The 27,657-nt window shown below is 40.4% G+C and overlaps 1 protein-coding gene across 2 annotated transcripts; it reads left to right on the top strand.

The window, feature by feature from the left end:
• The first annotated feature begins 19,432 nt into the window (after positions 1–19,432).
• Positions 19,433–26,652, top strand: txlnba (taxilin beta a). 2 transcript variants are annotated; one of them, XM_074685435.1, is made up of 10 exons: positions 19,433–19,645; positions 19,731–19,803; positions 20,965–21,050; positions 21,232–21,402; positions 21,482–21,676; positions 21,873–21,992; positions 22,871–22,945; positions 24,842–24,934; positions 25,124–25,219; positions 25,483–26,652. In XM_074685435.1, exons 1-10 carry the CDS (start codon positions 19,433–19,435, stop codon positions 26,458–26,460), a joined length of 2,100 nt encoding a protein of 699 aa, XP_074541536.1. In that variant the 3' UTR covers positions 26,461–26,652. The 2 variants fall into 2 exon arrangements, with proteins under 2 accessions (XP_074541536.1, XP_074541537.1); XM_074685436.1 differs by lacking the exon at positions 22,871–22,945 and adding an exon at positions 22,993–23,067 and having other exon boundaries at positions 19,558–19,645.
• The last annotated feature ends 1,005 nt before the right edge of the window (positions 26,653–27,657 follow it).

The raw sequence follows: 27,657 nt of genomic DNA, 5'->3' as shown, positions 1-27,657 counted from the left end.
AGAAAGAGATGTGAGTTTTCTAGCTGGTAATCTGTAGGTGGAGGACACTTGGTGGAGGAAAAAAATACTTTAACAGGCTCATATCAGCTCCAAACATCAACTCTAACTGTTTGAAATGGAGTTACTCTACACTGGAGCCTTTCTTCCTGAATAATCCCACCATGATTTAGTCTGAAGACAGTCTGCTGAGGACAGGCCTCGTCCTCTGTAGCAACCCGAGAGCCCACAGGAAGTCAAAGATGACAGAGAGAATTCTGTATGGAAACAGATTATGAAGTGCCTCACAACAGAAACTTGAATTAGCATCATGAGCTCCTGTGCTTCCCTCGTCAGCTCCTCAGCCTTCTGCAGACTGTAGCGGGAACTCAAACACAGGCGGCCATTTTTGTTTCTTCATGTTTAAAAGATGAAGCTGGCAGGTGGTCAGCACAGAAACTCAAACAGCAGGAGGACGGGCTGAACACAAACAAAGGACTGAAATATTCATTGATGTTTGGAAACACTGGAATTTGTGATGGTTGTACAAATGAGGACGCTGAAGTGCTGCTGAAATAATGATGAAGACATAATGATGAAGAGGATGGTGCTGGACACAAACACGAGTCAGTTCTCTGGATCCGCAGATCATTTATAACATCAGGATAGACAGACAGGAAACTAGCTTTGCCGCCTCTCTTTAGCTGTCTTAGGTTAAATTCAGGACATCATCTCTTATCAACGAAGACGTTATTCAGCTTTTCACCTCATATGAGGACTTCTCCAGAAATTCTCTATTCAACTGTAACTTTACAACACCGTATAAACTCTGAACTGACAAAGACTTTGTTTACCTTTGCCCCTCTGCGCATGCGCAGTACTCTCTAGAGAGTTGACTCCACTTCCTCCTTTCTTAGAGGGGCAAACATAAACAAGGTCTTTGTCAGTTCAGAGGTCATTACAGACACACAGCGCTTTATGGAGTGACACAGACTGCAGCAGAGGACTAACCCGGAGCGGTCCATAATGGAATATTGGTGAAAAACATGAGTTTTTGAACGATTAATGCAGTTTTAGGAGCGGCGCTGTCTGTGCCCCGATGGATCCCATTATACGGACATCTGCTGCACGATTTTGGATCTAAATATCTCCCGAAGCACTGCTTGGATCAGGAAAGCCTTCTGGGTGAGTATTTTGTTCTACTTCATTCTTTAAACAATGTAAAAGCTGTATAAACCGAACTTATCCTTTAAGGCAAAATGTCCCAAATAGAGCACAATTATCACCAGACAGTAAAATAGTTGTTTTGATTCCAAACACTTGAGGATTTTTGGACAAATAAGCCCTGAATCAAGCCACACCTCTTGATGCTTTTTTTTCTGTCAGTCTGCAGGTTAGGAGCTGAAAGTAAACTAGGTCAAGAGAGTCCAGGATTGGCTGATTGAAGAGCTTACACAAGCTGACCTTACGTGGAGACTGAGGGTATCATCAACACTTGGGCTGACACATTGGACAAAAGGTGCGTTCATTAAGAGGGGAGACCTTTCTGACCTTATGATGAGGTTTTATGATGTAGACATGTCCCGAGTTAGATTCAAAGAGTTCAAAGGAACATGTTGAAGGCTTCAGACCTCCTGTCATAGAGATACAAACTCTTCTGATCCAAACAGGTTAAAGAAAACACAATGGATAAAAAAAATCCTGGCTCTCAAGACAAAAAGAATATAAAGACTTTTAGAGGAGCCTTGTAGTACCCTGTGTAATAGAGGCACTCAAGTGCAGTCCTCCACTTAATGCAGTGCAGCTCTGAGAACTCCTCTTTGATGTATGGACTCCTCTACATTCATGTCTCTCCAGCTGTTGCCTTGGAGCTGGAGATGAATCACGGGAGAGAAAGCCTCTTCCTCCCCCTCCCCACCCTGACCGCTTGGCATCAGGTGGAGGAACATCGAGCTCCAATCTCAATCAGCTGGAGGACTCGTGGAGAACAACAATCAGGATTCAATCCCCTGCAGTGAGAGAGGTCTGTGGTAAATGTCAGATCTGTGTAGGGCTCAGTTCAGTCCCTGTAGAAGACTTAAAGATGGGTTTAATTATGAACCAGAAAAAAAATGTACTTCAATGAGTGATCGCCTGATCATTTTTACTGTCTCAGCCACTTCAAAGCCTCCAAAAAGGGGAACTGGAGTCTTTTCAGGGTGTAGGTGTAGAAATAATGATGGCAACAGGGTCATCATCCAAGAGACAAACGGGACTAGGGATGGGTACCTTTCCCATTTGAAACAATAAAGCACCAATTCCCGGTACCTGGCAATCTGTATCAGTACTCATCAGTACCAATTTTCGGTACTTTTGTGTGTTTTGTAAAAAATATCAATTTGTTCAATGATAAAATGTAAATTATTTTCAATTTAACATATTTATTCTTCAATATGTAAGCTTGTAATGCTGTGTTCACGTCCAGCTTGGAAAATCACCTTCTCTTCCACTCCCCCATAGGCACGGGGATGCATTTAGATACCTAAACATGATACCTTTTGATTTTATGTGAATCGTACCCATCGATACTTTTGACAGATCGGTACCTATAAAAGTACATGATTTGGTACCCATCCCTATACAGGGCATAAAACTTAGGATCCCAACTCAAAACCCTCACATGACTTAAAAAAAAGGGTTTATTGTTTTAGTCTGACTGAAACTGGACTGTCAAGTTAATAAAAACCCTGTTTCTTAAAGTCAAACTTTATCACTTTCATTTGAAGCTGAAATTTAAACTGGAGCCATGGTGTCCACTGGAAGAGAATCTCTCTCCGGAACAAATGAAGCTGACTGAAATGACATCACTTTTTTTTAACAAACAAACAAACAAACAAAAAAAAACTTAAGACAGTGTGCATTCTTTTCGAGTTCAACTCGTCTAGTCAGAAAAGATTTTGCAGTTTTTGTCCAACCCGTTTAAATGAGTAATGAACTCAGTGTCCTTAAGCATGTTAGCTCAGGATTAGGATCACCTGGGGACCTCTGACAGTTTGTTGTCTTTGTGTACGTGCTTTTAATCATGTGCATGTCTTTAATCTGTGGTGGTAAACTCCAGGGGAAATCATCCTCATATTTTAGGACACACAGACGTCCTCTGGTGATAATAATCCTGTCAGAATTTAATCTCAATAATTTTAGGATGGTAATGTTTTTGAAAAAGGTCTCTGTGGCTTTTTTCTGTGGTCTCAAATGACAGAGGAGACTGAAAATGAAGGTTTGGATCGCTGCAGATTCAACTAAATTTCTGCTCAGAGAGAGTCTTCTTCTTGTCTTGAATCAACCACACTCAGAGTGGATTTTAAAGAGGGGGTATTGTGTTTTATCATTGTTCCTCTGGTGACCCCATAGCATCTATATATGAGTTACAGCTCAAAATATCTCTGTTATTTCCCTACCTGGTGTTTTAGAAAACCTTTATGTTGGCCTTGCTTCCCCATTTCTGTGGTAGAATTTTACTTTTTGTCCCAGGGTTGACATGAAATAAGATTCCTCTGACTGTGCAACTCTAATACTAAATTGGGAGAAGTTTTTCAAATAAGTTGCACAAACATACAAGTGATGAAATTTTCCATCACACTCCACAAACCTCCTTCCCTCTGCATATGCCTGCCCTCTGGAAGCCTGTTGGGCGCATAACTATAGGCAGACCTTGGTGTTTGAGGACCACCTCTCCAACATGACATAAACCAGTTTTAGATCCTCATATGATGACCGCATCATTTCGACAAGTTGAAGATCTGATGCCGTTTAATGAACAGAATGTTTTGATCAATTTACAGACATATTCAGGGATTTCTACAACATATGAAGATGCAGAGGTTTGAAAATCTGTGCAGGTTGAGTCCCCTCTTTAATCCAAGCTTGCATTACCTCAACTTAGTATCACTGTTTCACTGTTTAAACTGTATCTGGCTGACAGAAGTATGCACATAAGCCTTGCAAAATCAGAGTCTAGCTCTGCTCCACTGCCGTATGGGGTTCCAAAGGGGTTGATTTTATGGCCTCTGCTTTCCTCTTTCTATTTACCTGAATGGGTTTGACGTTTAAAATTTCAATGGGAAAAAAAAAAAAAAAACAGTTGTCAAGGTGTTAGATTCTAGTGCCCCTTGTGAACCCCTCCAGTTGACTTGGGCCCTTTGGCAGAATGTTTACAGCTAACAGTGTCAAACTTGGGCTTTAAGATGGACAGTAATTTAAAATTGTATCAGCCCATCAGCACTGCAGTGAAAACTAGCATTTTTTAAGATTAGGCAGCTGGCAAAGGTGAAGCCTTCCATGCATAGCAGTGCTTTGAGACAGTAATGTCCTTAATGGAGCATCATGATAAAAAAGAAGAGGAATTTAAATACTCAGGCTTTTGGCTGGATCCCCAGTTATCTTTCAAATCTAACATCAACTCAATCTCCAAGAAAATATAATGTCCTGAAAGTTTTTGAGACTTACAAGTGGGTCCTAATTCTGAAAAGGCTGGAAACCATTTACTAAATAAGAGACTTTTTTGTGGTAGTATCTCATAGATAACAGTTTAAAGCAGACAGAGCTATGAATGAGATTTATTTTTTCTATGATAATAGTCTAAAACGCAACAAATGACCCTCAAGAAGTGAGAACATGACGTCAGTTAACAATGTCAAGAATCTGCAGACTTATAGAGAGTAAAATAATTTCAGTTGGACTCAAATTTGAATTAATCCAAGCCAATCAAATGACAAAGCAAAACATCTTGTTTCAACAGATTTTGGAAATGCTAATATCTATCTATCTATCTATCTATCTATCTATCTATCTATCTATCTATCCATCTATCTATCTATCTATCTATCTATCTATCTATCTATCTATCTATCTATCTATCTATCTATCTATCTATCTATCTATCTCTTTGATAAGACATAGAATAATGGCTAAAATACACCAACCTTTGTTCGGTCAGAAAATCAGAAGGCTGTTAGTTATGAAAACACAAGGGCTCTCAGTGGAAAAATCATAGGGGCTGTTAGTCAGAAATCAGAAAGTCTGTTAGTCAGGAAAACAGGAGGCCTGTCAGTCAGTAAAATCAGAAAGTCTCTTAGTCAGAAATCAGAAGGCCTGTTAGTCAGAAAATCAGAAGGCCCATCAGTCAAAAGGCTGTTAGTTATTAAAACACAAGGACTTTCAGTGGGAAAATCAGAGGGCCTGTTAGTCAGAAATCAGACTGTCTGTTAGTTAGGAAAACAGGAGGCCTGTCAGTCAGTAAAATCAGAAGGCCTGTTAATCAGAAAACCAGAAGGTCTGTTAGTCAGAAAATCAGAATGTCTGTTTGTCAGGACAACAGGAGGCCTGTTAGTCAGAAAATCAGAAAGTCTCTTAGTCAGAAATCAGAAGGCCTGTTAGTCAGAAAATCAGAAGGCCCATCAGTCAAAAGGCTGTTAGTTATTAAAACACAAGGACTTTCAGTGGGAAAATCAGAGGGCCTGTTAGTCAGAAATCAGACTGTCTGTTAGTTAGGAAAACAGGAGGCCTATTAGTCAGAAAATCAGAAGGCCTGTTAGTCAGAAAATCAGAAGTTCTGTTAGTCAGAAAATAAGTTTTGATTAAATCAACTAAATCAAAACTGACTTTTTGACAAGTGGACATTCTGACAGCTGAAATATATCAGATGTGTCTGCAGTGCGTTTTTATTCTATCAGTAAAAGTTTCTGCCCAAGTCAATGTGTCAATCAAACTGGGTCCACTCTGTTGCAATACATCTGCATGGCTGGTCCATCGTGTTGCAGGTAATGCACAGCCATCCTATTTCTAATGGACGCCAAGCTGTGACACAAAAATTTAGCACAGGAAAGATTGAGCAGGTCAGGAAGGCGTGACCAGACACCACCTGATATCACCCAGTGACTTTCAGAATAAAACGGACCGTGTCAAAATCAGTTCGTATTTAGCTGTCTAGCTGTCTGTCAGTCATGCAGCTTGTCGGACTGAACACACAGTCTAGTGGTGTTGCACTGCAGACCTATCTGGTGTTTTTCAGGCATAACAGCTCACAGAGAGAGCCACAAAACTTTACGCCTGCGCTTAAAAATTGTAACCACCAGAATTTTTTTCCCAGAGCAGGTTTGAGGTGCACATGATGCACATTTCTTGCACTCTGAGTGATTCCCACCCTCAGTGTAACCTCCTTCCCTCATTACAGTGGATGAATATGATTCCAGTGTGAGGCCGTCTTCTGCAGAGTGATTGACAGCTGGTTGATCAACTGTAATGACAGAGGTCGACGGCCTGCAAACACACACACACACACGTACACGTACACGTACACGTACACGTACACGTACACGTACACACACACACACACACACACACACACACACACACACACACACACACACACACACACACACACACACACACACACACACACTCCAGAATGCACCTGCACATGCTGATGACATGTAATGAGAAGCTGGGCAGTGTCTCCACACACAAACAAACACACCACACACACACTAACACTAGAGTACCCATCATAATAATAGATCAATCATCTCTCCCTTTTTCTGAAGTCTGTGCAGTCTGTGGACATCTTATGGTCCAATAAACTCTTAATAGTGAGCCTCTGAGACGCTCTGCTGACAGTCAGAGCAACATAATAAAAAATTTACAGACACCAATATCTCAGGGAGCACTGAAAAGAAACCATAATGATATAAAACGTCTCCTCTGTCTTTGAGTTTTAGCTGGTCTCTGTCCAGTTTTTACCTGACAGTGTGGATGTTCCAGCCTAATAGTCCTTCAGTCTCATTGTGAAACTATGATGGGTTTTTTTTAGTGATTTAAAGCAACCTCAATTTAAATGTATCACATTCCTCGTCTATTAGAAGGAGAAGTCTTAAAAGTAGGAGTAATTGAAGCAAGTCACAAGGAATAATTGCACACTTGACCTTTAAGAGTCAGAGTCAATTATCCTGCTTTGAAATAACGCTGACAGCTCGGTACATGAGTCATGCCGTGTTCTATGAGAAATCTAACAAAGTCTTCAATGAAGGAAAATGAAGCTTAGATAAAGGTTTGACCTGCAAGATGCTCTTCATGCACAGTTTCTTTTTAGTATTAACCAGAAGGTGGGAATCAAAACGTGTTAGAAATTCTCTACCTGTGCAACTTGAAGCCTTGTTTTTGGTTTTTGAAAGATCTTTTGTGAGGCATACATGTGTCAAAACTGCAAAGATCTATTTAGTTTTCCTCCTGCAGAAAGAAAAGTGTTTTAGCCTTGTTTCAGTTAAAACAAATTAATATTGTCACCTCACTCAATGAGTTTGGCTCACATCTTATGCAGACGATGTGATTCTGTGTTATTCAGTGTTGCTTCTATTCAAACTGATACACCCCACCCCGAGGCAGGCTTTTAGGGTGAACAACCATTCACAAATGAAGTAAAGAGATGAAAAAGATCGTCTAGAAACTTCAAACCATGATGTTTTAATGAGACACAGCAATCTTGCATTGTGTTGCTAAGGTTTTAGGGCCAGTTCGTCTTTAAAAATACTTTCTCCACACACAGCAGGTAAATCCCCCATAAGGGGCAGTGTTTTCCAGAAGTAAAAGCCCTGTCAGCCAATCAGAATGAGCCCCCGTCATTCAGCTGTATAAAACATTGACGTAGCCTCCAGGATGTCACCTGTCTGTTCCTGAAACCGTGAAATGAAGCCAATCCGTGAACACAGCCACATTTGATATGATGCCCGCGGTTAGTTTTTCTTCGAGCAGCTACGGGGCGCCTATCGATCACGTGTCCTGAGCTGTGCTACTGATCGGACAATCAAACGATCCTAATAACTTCTGAACCACAGAGATAAAAAAGAAATTCACTTACTGTACAGTGTGTGCCAATAGTGAAATCAACGTTTTAGACCCAAGCCGTTTTTTTAATCAGGCTGTAAATATGCTTTTTAATGCCGTAAAGGTCATAACGTCATGTTTTTATGGCTGGGTGTGTATGTGACTTCTGGTCTTTCTGCAGCCAGCCTCGAGCGGATTCTCAACCAATAGCAACTTTTAGCACTTAAGCATAGGCTTCATTTTTATGAACTGGATGCTGCCCCTTGGCTGTGACGTCTAAGAACCAAAAACTCAGTTTACCAGCGTCCACACAAAACCATGAAACCGGAGTTTTCCAAAATCTTCACTTTGGCCAGAGTTTTCATAAAACATTGAAAGTGAAGCTACAAACACTGCAGGCCATTGATTGGTCAAAAGAATCATCACTTACGGTATGACAGGCATAAATAACAGAAACTGAAACAAAGCTTGATTGCTCTTTGTAACAATGAACCACATGCCAATCACAAAGAACATGAATTGCTGTATGTCTTTCATTGTTGCTCTTTGTTTACTGTGCTGCTTTTTCTTCTTCATTGAATTTATTAGCGGGGTACGGTGTGTCGCACTGCTATGCCATCACGCTATTACATAGCTATCAGCATCCACCTGGCACAACACATTCTTTTTATAAGGACACTAACAGAAGGAGAAGGCATGGACTGAAATTGCCTAAGTTTTGAGAGGGTCAGATTAGTCTGACAAACTAATTACTCACCATGCCCGGTGTGATTCCTGCAGAAACATGTCTTTCTGTGATCTTCTGATTTCACGTATCACTGTCCATCTCGAAACTCGCACTATTAAAGAAAGAAAGCTTTTTGGTTTTTTCCATCAGGAAGTCATGACAGAGTGAATACCTGACAGAAAATCACTTTAAATCCACATTTTGCCTTCAAAGACTGTGGTGTTGAACTTTCGATTAGCTGATGAACAGACATTTTTAAGGCAAAATATCACATTAATTGTTGTTTGCAATAAATTCCTTACCCTTTTTTGTGTCACTCCCAGTTTTTCTTTTTGTATTTTGAAACTCTGCTCAGAACCTTCTTAAGACCCAAATGTGCAAATTGTAAAGTCGTGCGATTGTTCAACTGGTCTTAAAATTTTGATCAGGAGTGCTCGGGCAAAGAGTCAACCAGAACACTTCTTTTCTGATCTCACCTTTAGGGTTTTTACATTTTTCTCTGTAGTGTACTTAAATCAAATGATAAGAGAAAAGATAAACGTGGAGAGGAGGGAAACACACAGATAGAACAGGAACTGAAAGCATATTCTGTATCCAGTCTATGATCAGACCACCATCAGCGTCCACCCTGCACCGTCTTTTGCCCTCCTTCAGATGATAAATGAAGGATTATTCAGCTCTGTGTCCCTGCAGTCGAGCCAGTAGAATACATCAGAATAATCTGCAGAAAAGACGTTTCGGTTCGAAACACTTTGAGGGTCAAACTCCTCTAACGTGCTGTCAAACAGCTCAGAGAGTGAGGAATCCCTGGAGGCTGCTGGCTGTCCAAGAACAAGAAAGAACCGTGGGATATCAAACTAGACGCCACCTCCATTAATCATGTGTCTGCAGAATAACCTCAGACCTCCTCTGCTCCTTTTCCCCCTCATTAAAGCCGTCTGAACCCACGAGGGACGTGATCCGATCTGTCCTAACATTACAGGACGCCATCCCTGCAGGGTCCTCATGTCAGTTATCTCAGGGTGTGTGAAAACAGAGCTAAATAAAGCTCAGAGCTTTGATTACACAAATTAATATATGCACAGGGAAATTAACTCTGGAAATAAACACATAGACGTGTCGTAAGAGCTGATCTGTAATGAGTTTGTGAATGGAAAATGAGAAATTCAGGATGTGTTAATCCACTCTGACCCACATACTCTGATTAGCAGCTCAAGCTAAAAAAGGAAAAATGCTTTTCTGCTCTTTTGTTTCAGAATATTTCACTCATCAGTGTCAGGCTTTAGACAGAAGCTGTTAATGCCTGATTTGAAGACTCAAACAGGAAGCAGAGCAGATACAGATTCAATGCTCCCAGCAGGAAAACTTCAGCTCGCAGCAGAGAAACCGCAGGCCTTCATTAACTTCACAGTTCGAGAACAGAAACACTAAAGACGTCGTCGGGCTGTGGGGATGAAGACATCTGACTGAGGAGGACTCGAATCACATAGAGAAGCTGTTGAGAGCCTGCAGACACGCTCGCTCTCAGCTGTGTGCCGTATGACCGATCGATGGGAAACATTACTACAGACAGTCTATGAAAACCTTCAGGGTTTATGTGTAGAAATGTGGCAGCTCTGTTTTCTGGAGATGTCACCTCCAAATGAGCACTTCTCTTCTTTGTGGAAATCAGTTCCTCCTCTGAAAGGTTCCCTGAAGAACCAGGAACCATACGTTTTCAGTTTGTTGCTGTGTTTGAACCAAAGCCTCTACTCTCTGTATACTACATTAGAAACAAAAAAACCTCAGGCCTCTCAGACTCAGTCTAAGTGGGAACACTGAAACCACCACCCCTGTTTTTGGCTCCCATTATCTCCTTAGAGTCCTCCTCGAACACTCTGTTCTCTGTCCTCTGCACTAACCAGCCAATCCCTCTCCTTCTCTGTCCTCATCTTTCAGCTCCACCCTGCAGGACGCTTCTTTTTCTTGTTCAGTCTGAGCTGTGCAGAAAGCTCAGACCAAGATATGTCACAGAGGGAACATCAAAAATGAAGTTTCCTGGCAGTAATCTGAGACTTGAACAGATTAACTTTTTTCTGAAGTTTTGAAATGTGTTGTATGAAATAAAACAGTCATCAGGCTCTTCGCTTTGTTCAGTAGTGCGTCGAGAGCCAAAATACACCAGATGCAACTTCCAGGTCAGGCCATCACGGCACTGGATCTAATCAATTTCTATTCAAGTCAGCTTGTTTACTCACACTAGATCTGTTCTGTTGCATTACAGTTTCGGCAGGTACAAAAACCTCCAGATTGGATTCACGAGGCTCCTAATTTTGCTGAAAGCCAAGATGACACGTCAATTTGAACAAAGTGGATCGAGTAGGACAGGAAGTCATGCACAGAAACCACCCAATAATGTCCAGTGACTTTCAAAATAAACCTATCGGATGAGAGAGCATGGCCCATTAGAAAATCAGAAGGTCTGTTAGTCAGAAATTACAAGGCCCACTGGTCAAAAAATCAGAAGGCCTATCAGTCAGAAGGCTGTTAGTTATGAAAAAACAAGGACTATCAGTGGAAAAATCAGAGGGCATGTTAGTCAGAAATTAGAAGGCCTATTAGTCAGATAACCAGAACGTATGTTAGTCAGATAATAAGTTTGGATAAAATCAACTAAATCAAAACTGATTTTTTGACAAGTTGACATTCTGACAGCTGAAATGTGCCAGATGCGTCTGCAGTGCGTTTCCATTCTGTCACGGCAAACAGATCAAATACGTTTCTATTCAAGTCAATCTGTGAACTTACACTGGATCCATTCTGTTGCAGTCTGACTGTGTGGCTGGTCTGTCAGGTTGCAGATAATACTCAGCCATCCTATTTATGACAGATGCGGAGCTGTAATGCATAAAATCAATATAGGGAAGATCAAGTGGTACAGGAAGTCATGACCAGAAATGTCATAAAAACATCCAGTGACTTTCAAAATAAAACAGAGCATGTCAAAATCAGTTCATATTTAGCTTGACTATGATGGCAAACAGACAAAATGAACAAAGCTGGACACCTATAAACATGTGGTCTGTAATGAAGGATATTAGGAGGCTTAATAGAATCAAACAAAAAGGGTTTAGTTTAATAATTCATACTAAAACATGATTTCTTTCTGAACAGCAGCCTCACAGCTTCTCAAGATCGCTCACATTATAGTTTTGATCACAGTGTAATATCGTGCATGCTATCCATAAACCCCTGAAAACTCTCCAGATGTTCCCTAGTGTAGCTCTGGTTCTGATTGCTAATTTTTTATCCTGACTTTACCCAGACTTTTCTCCTGTCAGTCCACTGGTAAAAAATTTCGGAAAGAAGTTGGGATGTGAGAGAACAGTAGTAATAAGATTTACATCATGAGACAAACATCAGAGACTGTAAGAGACATCATGTACATTCTGCAAACTTTCAGGAGTGTGTGTGAGAAAGAGGCTGCAGAATCATTTTCAAGAGAAGTGTAGCAGAGTTTGAGGAGCAGGACTGGGCCCCCTCTGGCACTTTTAAAAATTTAAATCTTTGGTTCTCCTCCCCCTTTCTTTCTTTCTTTCTTTCTTTCTTTCTTTCTTTCTTTCTTTCTTTCTTTCTTTCTTTCTTTCTTTCTTTCTTTCTTTCTTTCTTTCTTTCTTTCTTTCTTTCTTTCTTTCTTTCTTTCTTTCTTTCTTTCTTCTGTCCAACCCAGGGCTTATAGCTGATCCCTTCAGCACCCCAAAATGGGCTTGGGATTGGGAATGGGATCCCATTTGCCCAAATTCATGAATTTTGTTTTGATTTTTGATTTATATTTTCTCAATGATTCATGTGAAGCCAAGTTTTATTCTGTGCGTGAGTGTATATGTTTAGTATGACCTTAGCAGGTCTGCCCATCCCTTCCCCTCATTCTCTTACGCTCCCTCCATCCATCTTCCTTCTTGTAGAGCCTGCTCTGTTTGCACCTGTCTCAATCTTTTATTCATGCAGAGACCTTCCCGTCATCCTGAACCACGTCAGCCGGCCTGCTGCCACGGAATTCCGCCTGTGGACAAGAAGAGGAGGAGAGAGAAGGAGGGGAAGTTTGAGGGCGAATGAATCTGCAGAGTTTGGGGGAGTGAAAGGAAACCAGAAGAAATAATAAGAGGAGGATCGAGAAGTGACTGGCAAATACTGAATTATTAACAGAGCTGGTCCTCAGAGACATTTTGTTGGAGCAGGATTCAGGTCTTACTGCTTCTCTTCACCCTGATTTACCTCCAGGCTGGAGATGAGACATCCTCAGGGAACACCAGATTCTTCTTTCCAGCATAACTTCTTCTCCTGCAGCACTGTAACACCTGCAGCACCTGTGTGATGAGGTGTCACGGGAAGTTCAAGACTTTGAAAATCAAACATGGTAAGAGACAGGGGAAGGTCTCAGTGATGTAACCACAGTAACTGTTCACATTGCTGTTAAAAGGCCTGTTAGTAAAAAAAAATCAGAAAATCAGAAGGCCCACTGGACAGAAAATCAGAGGGCTCATTAGTCAGACATTCAGAAAGCCTGTTAGTCAGACGTTAGAAGGCCCATAAGTCGGAAAATCAGAAGGTCCATTATAAAGACAATCAGAAGGCCCCATAGTCACAAAACAAGAAAGCCCCATAGTCAGAGAATCAGAAGGCAGGTTAATCAGAAAATCTGCAGGGCCATGAGTGAGAAATCAGAAGGCCAATTTTTCAGGAAATCAAAAGACCCCATAGTCAGAAAATCAGAAGGCCTTTAAACAGAAGTTCAGAAAGCCCGTTAGTCAGGAATTAGAAGGCCTGTTAGTCACACATTAGAAGGCCCATTTGTCAGAAAATTAAAAGGTCCATTGGAAAGACAATCAGAAGGCCTCATAGTCCTAAAATCAGAAAGCCCCATAGTCAGGAAATCAGAAGGCAGGTTAGTCAGAAAATTAGAAGGCCCATTTGCCAGAAAGCAGAAAGCCTGTTAGTCAGAAAATTAGAAAGCTTATCAGTCAGACTTGTTTGTCAGCTAATCACAAGGCCAATTAGTCAGAAAATTAGAAGGCCTGTTAGCCAGAAGAGGTCTGTTATTAAAAAGACTTGTTAGTCAGAAGACCCATTTGTCAGATGATTATTATTGGGCATTTATTACAACTGTTAATCATAATCTCACATCAGCTGTGTGTTCAGTCTGGCTCAGGACCTGCAGGAGGCACAGACCCAGGAGTTTCCCTCTTCATTGATGATCCTCCCTTTGTCCATGTAGGGCTGTAAAAACCTCAATCCTGTGGACTCCTGGTCTGGCTCTGTTCATTATGTTGTGCAGTCAAGATAAATACCATCTTGTTTGGACACACTTTGCTTTAGTTAGCCAAACTGTTGCATTTACCTTCTGAGAGGTGAAAGGAAACTTCATCATGTTCAATTCCCTGTTTCTTTTCCTTCTTTTTCTTCTTCTTCTCTTAATCTGTTTTTGATTTTATTCAGTCCTGAGCTGAGGACTCAACATCCGGATAGTCAAACAGCTTCACTCTGCTCACTGTAGAAACAAGGAAAGGTGTGAATCAGACACCTAATGATTCAGCTTCATCCTAACCACAGTGCTGGACATGATGTTGGTTATAGGTTGAAAGTATTCCGTGATGAGATGTTAAAAAAGTCTGTGGTGTCTGTTTTCCTATTCCGCCTGCGTCGTTCCTTATCGCTCCTCTTTTCTGCAGCCTATGATAGCTTTTCTTATCCATGCATGCTGCATTGTCGTGTTCATATGATTAAAAAATGTCCACATTCTTCAGATTCCATGCATGCTCACAGGATACACACCATTGTGCTGCACACTGATAAAAGATCCTCTGATTGGACTCTTCTTTGAGAGACAGACAGGAAGGAGGAGGGTATAAAATACTAAGGATGCTAAGAAAGGAAAAAATGAGGAAATAAAAGCATAAACACGATGAAGGTGACTTTGTTTTTGTTTGAAGAAGAAAACACAAAAAGTTCATGTGTGACAGATTCTTATTATCACCTCAGGGAATGATAATCTCCACATTTCCCTTTGGAGGTTTTGAGTCACAGACCTGAAAGGTGAAGAATTCTCGCCACTGAATCTCAGCACGCTGCAGAGAGAACGCTCCAATCTGTCTGCTCTCCTGAAGGTGAAACACTGCATGTAAGACAGAAGAGGAGGAAAGAAGAGGAGGAAGAAGCAGATGGAGAGAAAGAGAAGAAGAAGGGAGAGGAAAGGGAGGAAAGAGAAGGAAAGAATGGGAGGAAGAAGATTGGGAAAAGGAGAGAGAAGAGGAGGAAGAGGATGGGAGGAAGAAGATTAGGAAAAGGAGAGAGAGGAAGAGGAAAAGAAAAGGAGAGAAGGAGGAGGAGGGAGCGGAGGAAAAAGAAGAGGGAGACGAGTAAGAAGAGAAGGGAGAAGAGAGAAGAGGAGGAGGAAGAGAAAAAGGAGAGGGGAGGAGGGGGAGGATAGAGAAAGAAGACAAAAGAAGATAGGGAAGAGAAGGAGAGGGAGGAGGAAGGAGTGGAACGTCGAGAGGAGGAAAAAGAAGAGGAGGCAGAAGCGGACAGGAAGAAAACAAAGGAGAAGGGAGAGGAAGAGAAGGGGGAGGGAGAGGAGATGGGGGAAAGAGAAGGAAAGAATGGGAGGAAGAAGATGAGGAGAAGAAGTGAGAAGAGGAGGTAGAGGATGGGCGGAGAGGAGAGAGAAGAGGAGTGAAAAGAAGAGGAAGAAGTGGATGGAGAGAAAGAAAAGGAAAATGAGGGAGGGGAGGAAAAAGAAGAGGGAAACGAGTAAAAAGAGGAGTGAGAAGAGAGAAGAGAGGAAGAAGAGGAAAGGAGAGAGGAGGAAAGGGAGGAGGAAGGTGAGGAGGAAGAAGGAAAGAATGGAAGGAAGAAGATAGGGAACAAGAGTGAGAGGAGGAGGAAAGGGAGGGGAGGAGAGGAGGTAAGAGAGGGAGAGATAAGAAGATGAGAGAGAGGAGAAAAAGGAGGAAGAGTAAAGTAGGGAGAAAGCGGGAAAAAGAGAGGTAGAGGAAGAATTAGAAGAGATGATGGAGAAGAGGTGTGTAGGGACATAAGAAGGAAGGAAGACAAGAAGGGAAAAGGAGAGGAGGAAGAGGCCAGAGAATCTTTCAGGGAATCAGTCAAATAGTTGAGAGAAGCACCGAGAGGTGGAGGGAGATATAGGAGAGGAAACAAAAGATGTAAAAGACAAAAGACAAAGAAAAGGATGATAAAGAAAAATTGTAGTGAGGGGAACAGAAGAACAAGAAAAGAGGAAAGAGAAAAAGAGGCCAAGACATGTGTTTGCTGACAAATTAAAAATGACCATAACTTACATAAAAAAGACATAATTTTTCAGTTTAACATTTCAAATGCCATCTTTAAACTACTCGTGATTTAAAGTCAGAAAACAAAACACAAAATATAGGGGAAAAAAAGAAGGTAAAAGGTTGATTTAATTTGGTTTTCTTTGCCAAACGTGGAATTAACCAAAAGCAATAACCTTCCAGAAAAACAGGCTTTCAGGTGTACACATCAGGGGACCCAAGCAGGCTCCCTGTGGACCGCCTTAATTATTCGTAATTCAAAATCCTGAACATTTGAATTCTTTAAAAGCGTAAGCAGGAAGTGATTGAGTCTTTGTTTGTTTGGTGACAAGGGATCTTTCAGCTTTTTATCAACAGAGGTTTAAACGAAGAGTCACATGAGGGTCAAGTCACTCCATCAGAGGTTTTTACATGTTGGTATAATCTTATTAACAGTCAGTTTTAATCTGATTAATGAAGCCAAAGATTAAAGCCTCTCTCCTGTGATTCATGTCATGGATTTATGAGCTGCTTCCTGACAAGCTTATCAGTCAAACATTGTACTTTTATTTCCATAAGGGGTTCAAATGGTTCAAAAACATACGCTAGAATCCATGTGGATTCCACAAAACCACACACACACTCATGGTCCACATTATCAGAGCTGAAATGTGTGTTTTTTATGAATGATGCAGCAATGACTCCACATTTTTAGCTCTAATTGATAAAGAAAATTGCTGCAGATGGAGGTTTAAATTGATAATTCCTTGATTTCTGGTTTCAGAAACGTTCATAAAAAAACGACTCTGTCTCTTGCTTGTGAGTCCATTGAGGAATTTGAGTCAAATGATGTTGCACGCTGATGGCTCACTGCTGCCACCACCTGGCTGCTGCTGGTACTAAAACCCACTCACAACATCTCTGGCAGTGATTTCTATCATTGTCACGTGAACTTAGGTGACCTCTGCTGTCACTATTTCTATTTATATAGAATCAAGATTAACCCAACAGGATGTCCTGCTCTTATTTTTTGATATTTTCAACCTTTTAATCACTCAAATGAGGCGTTAAAACATCAGCTTTGTTGAAGAGAACAATGTGTGTCACACTTCATGAAATCAGATTTAAAAGAATAATCCAGCAGGAAGTTTCCCCTCACCATTCCTCCATTCTCACACCCAGGACACACACAGCATGCACACACATGCGCACACACACGTCACTGTCTCCAGATAGCGAGCTGAGCCTGTTGGGTTATTTTGGGGGTCAGCTGTCGTCTGTCCTGTCAGCAGGGACCCTCCTCCCCCCTTCCTCCACCTCTCTCTTCTTCCTCTACCACTCTCTGTCTCTTCCTCACCTCCTCTTCTTCACTCCTCTGGTCCTGGTAAGACTCTTTTCTATTCTGTTACACTCACAGTTCACTAAAATGTGTGTTTTTTTTGTGCGTATTCATGTCGCTTAGGGGTGTATACAGCCTTGAAGTCGTTTGTGGTGGAGCTTCTTCTTTTAAGGCCATAAAAACAAACAAACAAAACCCTAAACTGGCCTGCTAGTGCAGATTTAAAGTCACTAACTCATGTTCGTCTTCTGATATGTTGACTTTAAAATGTTAGATCCTTGAACCTAAGTTGGAAAGGCCAACATACATGGTGTTTCCATGACACTGGATTCTTGATCGGGATTGGTGTGTTGGTCCGTAAATAATCTGTGAGGTCCCTCTGAAATAATCCAAAGAATTAAAGCTTATAGTCACACTTTGTTCCATCCACTTGGGGATAAAGTTAAAATCTGTATTATTCTGAGCTTTTAGATAATTAAAGCGGCGGAAATGTGAGACAAAAAGTTTTATTTTAAGTTCTTAGTCTGCAAAGTGAAGTTTCGTCACTCTTAACTTCAAAACTTTCCATACAGATTTCGTGACCTGTCTGCTTCTTGTTTGCTGTTGTTGCATCATGTTCTTCTTCAAGTCATATTAACTTTCCACTTCAACAAACAACTTTGTTTTCGAGGGCTGTGAGGGACTACACCAGCTTTAAGTTTCTTTGTATTTGATTGATTCAGAAGCAGGACTGAAGCATTGAGTGGAGTGAATGTAAAACTACAAGAAAAAAGTCAACAGTTCCCCCTCACTGGTGTTGGGACTTATAAAAAGTAGTCATTGCCAACATTTTGCCGCTCTTATCCTAAAGAAATCCCCAAACTCTAAAACAGGATTTCAAAACTTTGAACCACACTTTAAGTTAAAATCTGTATTTTTTTAGATTTATGATTTTCAAAGTGGAGGATATCTAAGAGCACAAGTTATCTCTTCGTGGGGTGTTGTTTCGTTGCTCTTTTTAGACTTTTACCTGTTGCAAACCAATGTTTTCTGACCTTTCTGCTTCTTTTTCACTACTTTAGTGTTTGCATCATGCTGTTCTTCCTGAAGCCACATAACTTCCTGGTAGAAAAAAATAACAAATCTTTATTTTTTAACAACTTCAACAACAAAAAACTGGGATAAATTTCATTTTTCAGCTTTCCAAGCAAGAGAACATGGACTGTTAGTTTTTTAAAAAAGTGGAGACTACAAGACATAAAGTTAATTATTTTATTGGACAAAGTTGTACCCCCTGACAGTCCTCCTTTGCGGATTTAGTTGTAACATAGATTTCCTAATTCTTTGAACGTGAACCCTGTACATTTCTGTCTGTGATTTCCAACTTTTATCATTCATATAAATTCTAAAACCATCTGTTAAGCATGTGATTACAAGTTGTTTATCTTAATGTCGCTATCAGATACAGGAGGCGGGATTATGACTGGTTATGTAACTCTAGGGGCGGGGCTTTTATCTGTTTTGAGATGGCCCACAAGAGCAGATTTTGAGGCTTTGTATGCAACTGTTTACTAATACAAACTGAGATTTCTGTTTGCTTACAACATAAAAATGTGAGTTCACAGACTGTTTGACCATATTTGGAAGCTGTCAGGATAGATGAGACTAAAACAGGTGTGTGAGCAGTGTGTGAGCGTATGTGTGTTTGGTGTGTGTGTGTGTGTGTGTGTGTGTGTGTGTGTGTGTGTGTGTGTGTGTGTGTGTGTGTGTGTGTGTGTGTGTGTGTTGAGGGAGGGCATGCCTGGATCACATGGCTAATTTTAGCTCAACAGATACAAAACTAGTGGCAGCCGTGGTGTTGCGACAGAGCTGTGAGGATAAACAGCTGCTGACACTCTGGAACTGTTCCCACACACACACAAAAACACTTAATTGAAGCTCTGCCCTCCATAACTCACCTCCATTGTGAGCACACTCCAAAACCTGAAATCTAAAAAGTGCTAACATCTTATTTTGATAAAAATGTCTTAATGTTAGCCACACTTGCCTGACAAGTCTTGAAAAATACAACATTCAGATATTAAAAGACAGAAATGATGCCTAAGTTGCTTGGCTTTGCTGTTGCTCTCCCCACCTCAGGCTTTGGCAGTCCTGCTCAGCATGTGGAAGGGCAGGGAGCTCCTTAAACACAACCATACAGCCACATTTCCTCAACATTCTTCCTTTCTGTATAAATCCAGATTGCTGAGGATGGAGACATCAGTAAAAGCAAAAGTCATGGTGCCTCCCCAGCCGACTGAAACCCCTGAAGGAGAAGAGGAAGCATCTCCTCCCGCAGCCTGCAGCTCCCCCTCTTCTGCCTACTCTTCCTCTGAGTTCTGCGACCCCATGGAGGAGTTCAGCCGGCAGCTGGAGGACATTGTCAGCACGTACAGCTCTAAGGCCAGCGTCCTGGACAAACAGGTGGGTCAAGTTAAAGATTTTACATTTTTGCTCACATCACCGCAACCCTGGAGGTAGAGTTAGTTTGTTTATGGGTTTTTTTTAGAGCACCGTGGAGGTGGAGCTTGAGAAGATGAAGAAGGAGGTGACAGAAGACATCACAGCTGCTGCTGATGCAGGTGAGGAGGAAAGATACTGACAGTTTTAAAATTATTATTATTATTATTATTTTTATTTTTATTTTTATTTTTATTTTTTTATGCAATTCTCAGTTTGACAGAATAGTATCCTTCTCTCAACATTGGTACCAAACATCATATTTATCCCGTTAGGCCCCTGGTCACTGTGGTCTGTCAGTGAATGAGTTATTATGTGACAGTCAGAGGTATTTCACATGTAATGACTACCCTCAGTTTTAAAATCCAAGGGGGCAGGTGTGACTAAATAAATAAGTGCAAGGTGATTGAGACATTTGCTTTCAAAAAGTTTCTGAGCTGAAACTTGTTTTGGTTTTGAACAGCTCAATGATTTTTGCATTCATAAGATAGAACTATTGGAGCCTTATTGGTCCACACAACTGTCAATCATGACCTCGCATCCCCTCTTATTACAACTTTTGATTAATTTTACTCATATTTTTTCATGCAATTGATATAATTATTCTTTTTGTCTACAAAAAGGTTATATTTTTTTAATACTTTAAGCAATTTTAAATTTATTTTAGGTTTATTTGTTTGTTTCATTTGACTGTTAGACTATTTTCTATAAATATGTTCCAGTTTTACATTACTTGTATTTTTTTTATATTTTCTTTTTGTATTTTTTGAATATATCTAAAAAATCAGTTTTGTAATTAAAAATTATATATATTTTATTTTATTCAATATGAAATAATATGTAAATATATAAATTATTTTTCTTCTAAATATTCAATCAATTTTAGTTATGATTTTTGAACATTTTCTTTTTAGAATGACCTTCAATAGCTATCTATTAATTTTACTGTTTTTGATTTTATAAAAATAAAATACCAAAATGTTTCGAACCAAAAACTGTGACTATTTGCTTTGATTTTATAGTTTATTTCCATCTGTCCCATTAAGATCTGTACTGCAGCCAGCCAGTCAGCAGGAGGAGCTTTAGATGTTTTGGCTTCACTTTATTGGGCTGACCTGTTGTCTAGATTTTGTACATGCCCATACTTTATTGTATACTCATACTGTTCAGAGTGAATCATGCATATTATGAAATCTAAAGTTTTAAGTGATAATTTTCAGAAATAATGTCAGTTTCTGTCTTCACAAACAGGCAAACTCCTCATGCTCTCCTATCTATTTCAGAGGTTTCCCTCATAATGAAGAGTCTGAAAAAGCTCCCGTCTTCAGAAAAGAAGCTGGAAGATGTGGTCAGAAAATATGCTGAGCTGGTGAGCTCTTTAATAGTTTTATATCACATCTTTCCATAAATAAATAACCAGTGCAATTTGAGGTATAACAGATTCAAAATCAGTGCTTTATCTTTGTGTGTCTTTGTGTGTCTTTGTGTGTGTGTGTGTGTGTGTGTGTGTGTGTGTGTGTGTGTGTGTGTGTGTGTGTGTGTGTGCACAGGCAGCCCAGAGACGTATGGATGAAAAGAAGCTGTGTGTGCTGCAGCAGAGTTTGTCCGTTCTGCTGGATGAGCGGCAGCAGCTGCAGGCTGAAAGTCGCAGCAGCGTCACTGCTCGCAGCAAACTGGAGAGTTTGTGCAGAGAGCTGCAGGGACACTACAGCAGACTGCGGGTATGTCCACACAGCAGGGGGTGCTACTGCTCTCTAAAAAGCAGAAACTCATCCCTCCTTTCTGTGACCATCCCCTCAGGAGCAGACCCTGAAGCGCTGCAGGGAGGATGAGGAGAAGAGGAAGGAGATGACGGGACACTTCCAGACCATGCTGACAGAAATCCAGGATCAGATCGAACAGCACAGCTCAAGGAATGAGAAGCTGTGTCGCGAAAACACCTCACTGACAGAGAAACTGGAGAGTCTGATGAACCAGTGTGAGATGAGGGAGGAGGTGAGAGGGGTCAGAGGTCAAAAGGAAAAAGTTGAATATGACATAACATTTGTTACTAAGTGTTGGCTTTAATTTTGGTCTTTTTTTGGTTGCCTCCCACTTATGAATTAGCGTGCTGTGTTTTTAATGAGGCAAACAAAAAATGATCTGCACATTAAGCCATAGCTTAAGGGTCTATTATCTCCTCCCTCTGCAGAGTTTGGAGAACATCAACCAGCGCCGTGACCTACAACAGAAACTGACAGAAGCCAAACTGCAGCAGGCCAATGCGCTGCTGACTGAGGCTGAGGAGAGACACAAGAGAGAGAAAGAATACGTGAGTGTGAATTATCTGATCACTAGATTATCCGTAAGCACATCTTTGTAAGTGTAAGTTGTTTCATCCTTACTGTGAAACGTTTAACCACCCAGTTAGCCCAGTTTATCTCCTGGTTTGTAATGGAAAGCAGAACAAACTAGATGTTGGGGGATCGTCATAACCCTATCCCCTTATGACATCATTGCCTGTGTGGCTGCCATGCTGACTGATCATCTCCATTTCTATTAATGGGCCAAAATTTTTTGGAAAATGCTGAGTATTTTAAAAAGTACAAGGGTCAGTAACATGAAACATACAAGCACAATTCTCCTGTACATGCTGAACATTTTGAAATTTTGACGGTGAAAATCAGTGAATATGTGAAGGAGTATTGAGCCAAAAATGTATAGGGGATGAAAGTTTTCAAAACTTTTATTGTGATTTTTTTCAATGTCTTTACTGCTAGTGAGACATTTTTCATGACATTTCTACAATAAGAAAATCTCTACACAAAGATATTAAATCAGTTTTGCCCACATGGCACATGGCACATAGCATAATGACATACAAATGTCAACCAGGACGTGGTCAGATAATCTATTATCAGACTTTATTCCTTGAATTGCAGTATCTTTTTAACTGTATAACATTTGACTACTTTTATATACATATTTCTGGTATCAGTTTTTTTGATCTTTCGATGTTTGTTGTCTCATGTGTCTGTTTTATAAATGTGTCGGAAACTTAACTGTGAATCTAATGAAAGCTAGAGTTATGCTAGTTCACTTACATTCATCACTAGAAAAAAATCATTTATAGGGGTATGTTGTTCCATGACTGTTGTTGACTGGGTTAGTTGACGTATGATTGACTGTGTATTGTCTCTGTCGCCGTAGTTGCTTAGGGAGGCTATTGACAAAACAAAGAAATGCTTCGCTATGAAGGAGCAGGAGCTGGCCATGAAGAAGAAGGTAAAGAACCGTCTGTAATGTGTCTCTGTCTGTTCTCTTCTAACCAGTTACTGGTTCAGGCTGCTGAGTGGAAACTGCAGGCTCAGACTTACAGAGAGCAGGGGACTGTCATGCAGGCACAGGTGAATATTCACAGACCAACTAACATGCTGGAAACAAGGGCGGCAGGTAGCACACACCTGGAGGCAGCTGTAGGGACTCAGAGGGCATTAAACAGTGAAAGTGAGTCACATTTCAAACATTACATCGACGTAAAAGTGAAGTTTCATATCAGAGAACACATTTCTAATGGGGGTAAACTGCATCTTTAACCACAAGCTATATTTCTTTAAAAAAGTGCAATAACCCTTTAAGGACACATTTCAAAGTTAGTTTTTGTTGGCTCTGAAGGAGTTAACAGAACACCAGGGAATGTGAACCTTACTTTGTTATACTGACATAAAAACCATGTGAGTGTGAATGATTAACGGCTCCCAGCAGCGTTCATACTTCATCATTAGAGTTCACTGTGAAGTGTAATTAATCACCCCCCTAAGCACCCATAAAAATAAAGCTAATATTTGATATTTCTCAAGATTAGGAGTGAAATGTTTGGTTGTTGTACTTCAAACCCCACATTATGTTCCTGTACTGCTCTGAACTAAACAAATGAGCATGTTCAATCTGTCAATGTCACAGAAATAAGCTATTACTGAAAAATGTTCTGCAGAAACTCATTTTAACCAACAAGTATTAATATAATAGTAAATCATATAAAAGCACATATGATCATATACACAGGTGATGCAAACTCATATTATAATTCTTACTATACAGATATTCAACAGTTTAACTGTTGAACAATGGTTGCAATCCTGTGGTCTTTATGATACATTAAACATTATTTAAGCTGCTAAAGTTTGGGGAAAACTGAGTCAATTTAAAAAACAGTGAAATGAGATATGAAAGAATATGTGCCCAAAAACTACTGATGTGTTAGTGGTCGATGTCCAGCCAGAAATCAAAAGTTTTTGTCCCCCATCCACACACACTGAATAGATTTTTACCCTGCCTTTTGCCCTTACATCTACACACAGAGTTCATTTCAGAAATGAAGGTTTAAAAAAAAAATTGCTGTCCAAGGTGGAGACAATTGAAAACTCTGAAGTTGTTGTTTTCATATAGGAGAGGAAAGTTTTGACAAACACAATTGAGGTTCCAGCGCTTGGCATTTTTGTATAAGAGTGATTCTATAATTTGGGGTACATTTCAAGTCAATGGGGTATACCCATCAATTTAATTAAATGTTAACTTCAAACAATGGCCAGTTTATATATTGGGTCATTTGGGTGATATTCCACTTTCATTTAAAACTGACAGTTAAAAGGTTCCATGATTTATCAAGCAAAAAATGCAAATCATGTAATGGAGTTTGCAGTTTTTAGTGTTTCTGATTTCTTAAGTGTCAAGTTTTGTTAACTGTCACCCATTGGGGAGAAAAAAATAAAAATGTCAACTGTGATGACATACAAACCTTTTTTAAAGAAAGTTTTTCCCCTTCTTGTCCTGTAAACTTTATTTTTATTATTTATTTATTTTGGTATTTTTGAAATGTACCCCTCATTATATAAACTGACAAATGTATTAAGCATGTGCTAAGGTGTATCCCATTTTGTTCACGTCTGCTCATGTTTTATTGCATATTTAAAAGGAAACCTTGCTGTTTCCTGTCCTCTCGCTATGAAGGTCAAATAAATGAACTCTGTGCAGAGTTTAATGTATGCTTTTCAAAAGTGTGGACATGTCTTGTTATTTAAAATAAGTGAATAAATATCAGAGCCGAATCATTTTTGTATTTGTAAAATCCATATATGTGTAGATGTAGACTGACTAATTCTTCTTTTTGCTCCCTCACAGCTGACTCTCTACGCTCAGAAGTTTGATGAGTTCCAGGAGACGCTGGCCAAGAGCAACGAAATCTATGTCCGCTTCAAGAAGGAGATGGATAATGTAGGTTTTGAGACCTGTTTGAGGTTATTTGTTGAGTTAATGAGTTTTTCTTTGTTTGATAATTTTACTTTCAAGGCATTCAGCATTCATTATATAAACCATTAACAATGACCACAGCTTTTGCGATATTGGAAAGTTCTCAGTCCTGTTATTTGTGCAACATTCTAATTTTGAACTCTCTTGTCCCAGATGTCTGAAAAGATGAAAAAAATGGACAAAGAGTCGAACCTGTGGAAGACGAGGTTTGAGAACTGCAACAAGGCACTGACTGACATGATTCAGGAGGTTTGTATGCCCTGATGTTTGTGTAAAGTCACTTTTAGAAGTACCAATAAAAGAAAATGTTCCAAAAAGCCCAAATTGTTTTTTACAAAACAAGTACAACTCCAGGTTCAGCCTCTTCTGGAACAAGACTTTGTTCAAAGTGGGACCAAAGAAGAGCTGTATTTTATCTTATGGTGTAATTGTTAATGAAAAGAAGTACAACTGGAGATTATTCCAGTTCCTCCCAAAAGTGTTTTCAAAATGGACTTTTCTTTCTGTTGCAGAGGGCTGAGAAAAGCCAAGAGTACGAACTCTTTGTCCTGAAGATCACAAAACTGGAGAAGCTCTGTCGTGCTCTGCAAGAAGAGAGGGCAGTCCTCTATGACAAGATCAAAGAAGTCCGCCTGGCTAACTCCAACATCCCATCAAAGGTCCAGATTGGCTCCAACAAAGAAGAAACCCCTGACATCGAGAGTCCTGAGAAAACCACCCTGCTGACCGAAGAGGAGCTGGAGGAGCTCAAGCAGATTCAGAAAGAGGACCCTGTTCTAACAGAAAACATGAGCCGACTGAAGGAGGAGCAGGCCAAGCTGACCCAGTTTGCAGCCTCCCTGTTGGCCACCCCCAGCGACGACGAGGATGAGGCTAAGGAGGATGTAGACCCTGAGGAAGATGTGGTGTCCTCTGCATTTATCCAGTTTAAGACCAAAACCCAAGTCAAAGAGGAGGCCGTAGCAGAGCAGGTGGTTGAGGAAAAAACAGATAAAGTTAAAGAGGTCCCAAAAACAGAGATGCCAACACCAGAAACTCCAACAACCACCAATGACACAAAACCAGAGGCAGAAAAAGTCCAAACCCAGATCAACATCAAAGAGGAACAAAAGTCCACATCAGAGCCTGAAGAAGTTAAGATCAGCCCACCAGCAGATTTAAAACCAGAAGCAACAGAGGCCAACATGAAACCTGTGATCCCAGTGGAGGAGGAGAAGGTCCAAACTGAATCAGAGCCTGAAGAAGTCAAGATCAGCCCACCAGCAGATTTAAAACCAGAGGCAACAGAGGCCAACATGAAACCAGTGGTCCCAGTGGAAGGGGAGAAGGTCCAAACTGAATCTGAGCCAGCACCAGAAGAACCAACCAAGTCAGAACCAGCTCCACCCTCAAAAAACACATCTAAAGCTGCTGCCCCCTCTAGTGCTGAGTCCTCCAAGAAGCAAACACCAAAGAAGAAGAAGAAGAGGAATGCTAAGAATGCTAGCTAAGGTGTGCAGCTGTTTGTGTGTGTGTGTGTTATTTGGAAATAGGGTGTGTGTTAAGGTGCCTTTGGGTCTTACCAAAGGCTTGATTCAGTTTGTCCCTCTGGAGCAGCTGAGGGGTCTCACTCAGACCAGACGAGGACAGACGTAAAACTGACTGTATTCAACAGTTTGAGCTGAGCTTGGTTTTAGCGTGCTACACAGAATTAAAGCTGAAATCAAACTTATAGTTGGTGTGTATACCAGTTAAGTCAAAGTGAACTTGAAATCACATGAAACCTGAATAAAGTGATTTGTTTTTTCACAATCTTATAACATTCATGTCTTTATTTATCTCCCCTTGTTTTTAAAATTTTGGAAATGTGAGGAGGTATTTTTTGTGGGGCTCTTTGTTATGTTCCTCTGGTGCCTCCCGTGTTGTATTTTCATTATTTACAGCTCAAAATGTCCCATATTTTTCTCTTAACCATAAAACAGAGATTAAGAGATTCTTGTAGAAACCAGAGAGGATGTCCCCAATTTGCATGACTGTCCTTGTGTCTAAATCCAAATCGAAAATCGGTCCCTATAATGATAGTAAAACAAAATAGACACACACACACACACACACACACACACACACACACACACACACACACACACACACACACACACACACACACACACACACACACACACACACAAACAAATGATAATTTAAGAGCTTCAAATCAACTGTATGTTATTCTGACATTAATTATGAAACTATGAAGTAAATCCTAAAGAAGTCCTGGGAGGAACAAGTGTTCTCATGTTTTATGATGGCCCTCATGAGTAAGGCCCGATCTGTCTCCAGTCTTAACAGGGCACATAAAACAACATACACACACAGATTCAATAAGTCATTTTCAATTTAAAGGACATAAAATTCTTGGAAGTGCATTACTAATGACAATACAACACATCTCTAGGTGGAGCTGTTTTCCTTTATATAGGCTGCTGGTAATTTTACTGAGGCTGCAATAACAACTAACAGCCACTTGATGGAGCCAGTGTTTTTTAAAAGGACATTACAGGATGACAGAACAAAAGTTTCCCCGGACTTTCGAGGTATTTTTGGATGAGTCCAGGCTTTTAGACACAGATTTAATGCTGTCACACCTGATTATGCTTCTGAACCAGTTTTCCCTTTATCACCAAGCTGCAGGGGACAGAAACATTTCA

Source organism: Halichoeres trimaculatus, unplaced genomic scaffold (assembly GCF_033239565.1).
Source record: "Halichoeres trimaculatus isolate MK-OKI-2021-1 unplaced genomic scaffold, fHalTri1.1 fHalTri1_scaffold_13, whole genome shotgun sequence".
Classification (NCBI taxonomy): Eukaryota; Metazoa; Chordata; class Actinopteri; order Labriformes; family Labridae; genus Halichoeres; species Halichoeres trimaculatus.
This window is presented reverse-complemented; position numbering and strand designations above follow the sequence as displayed.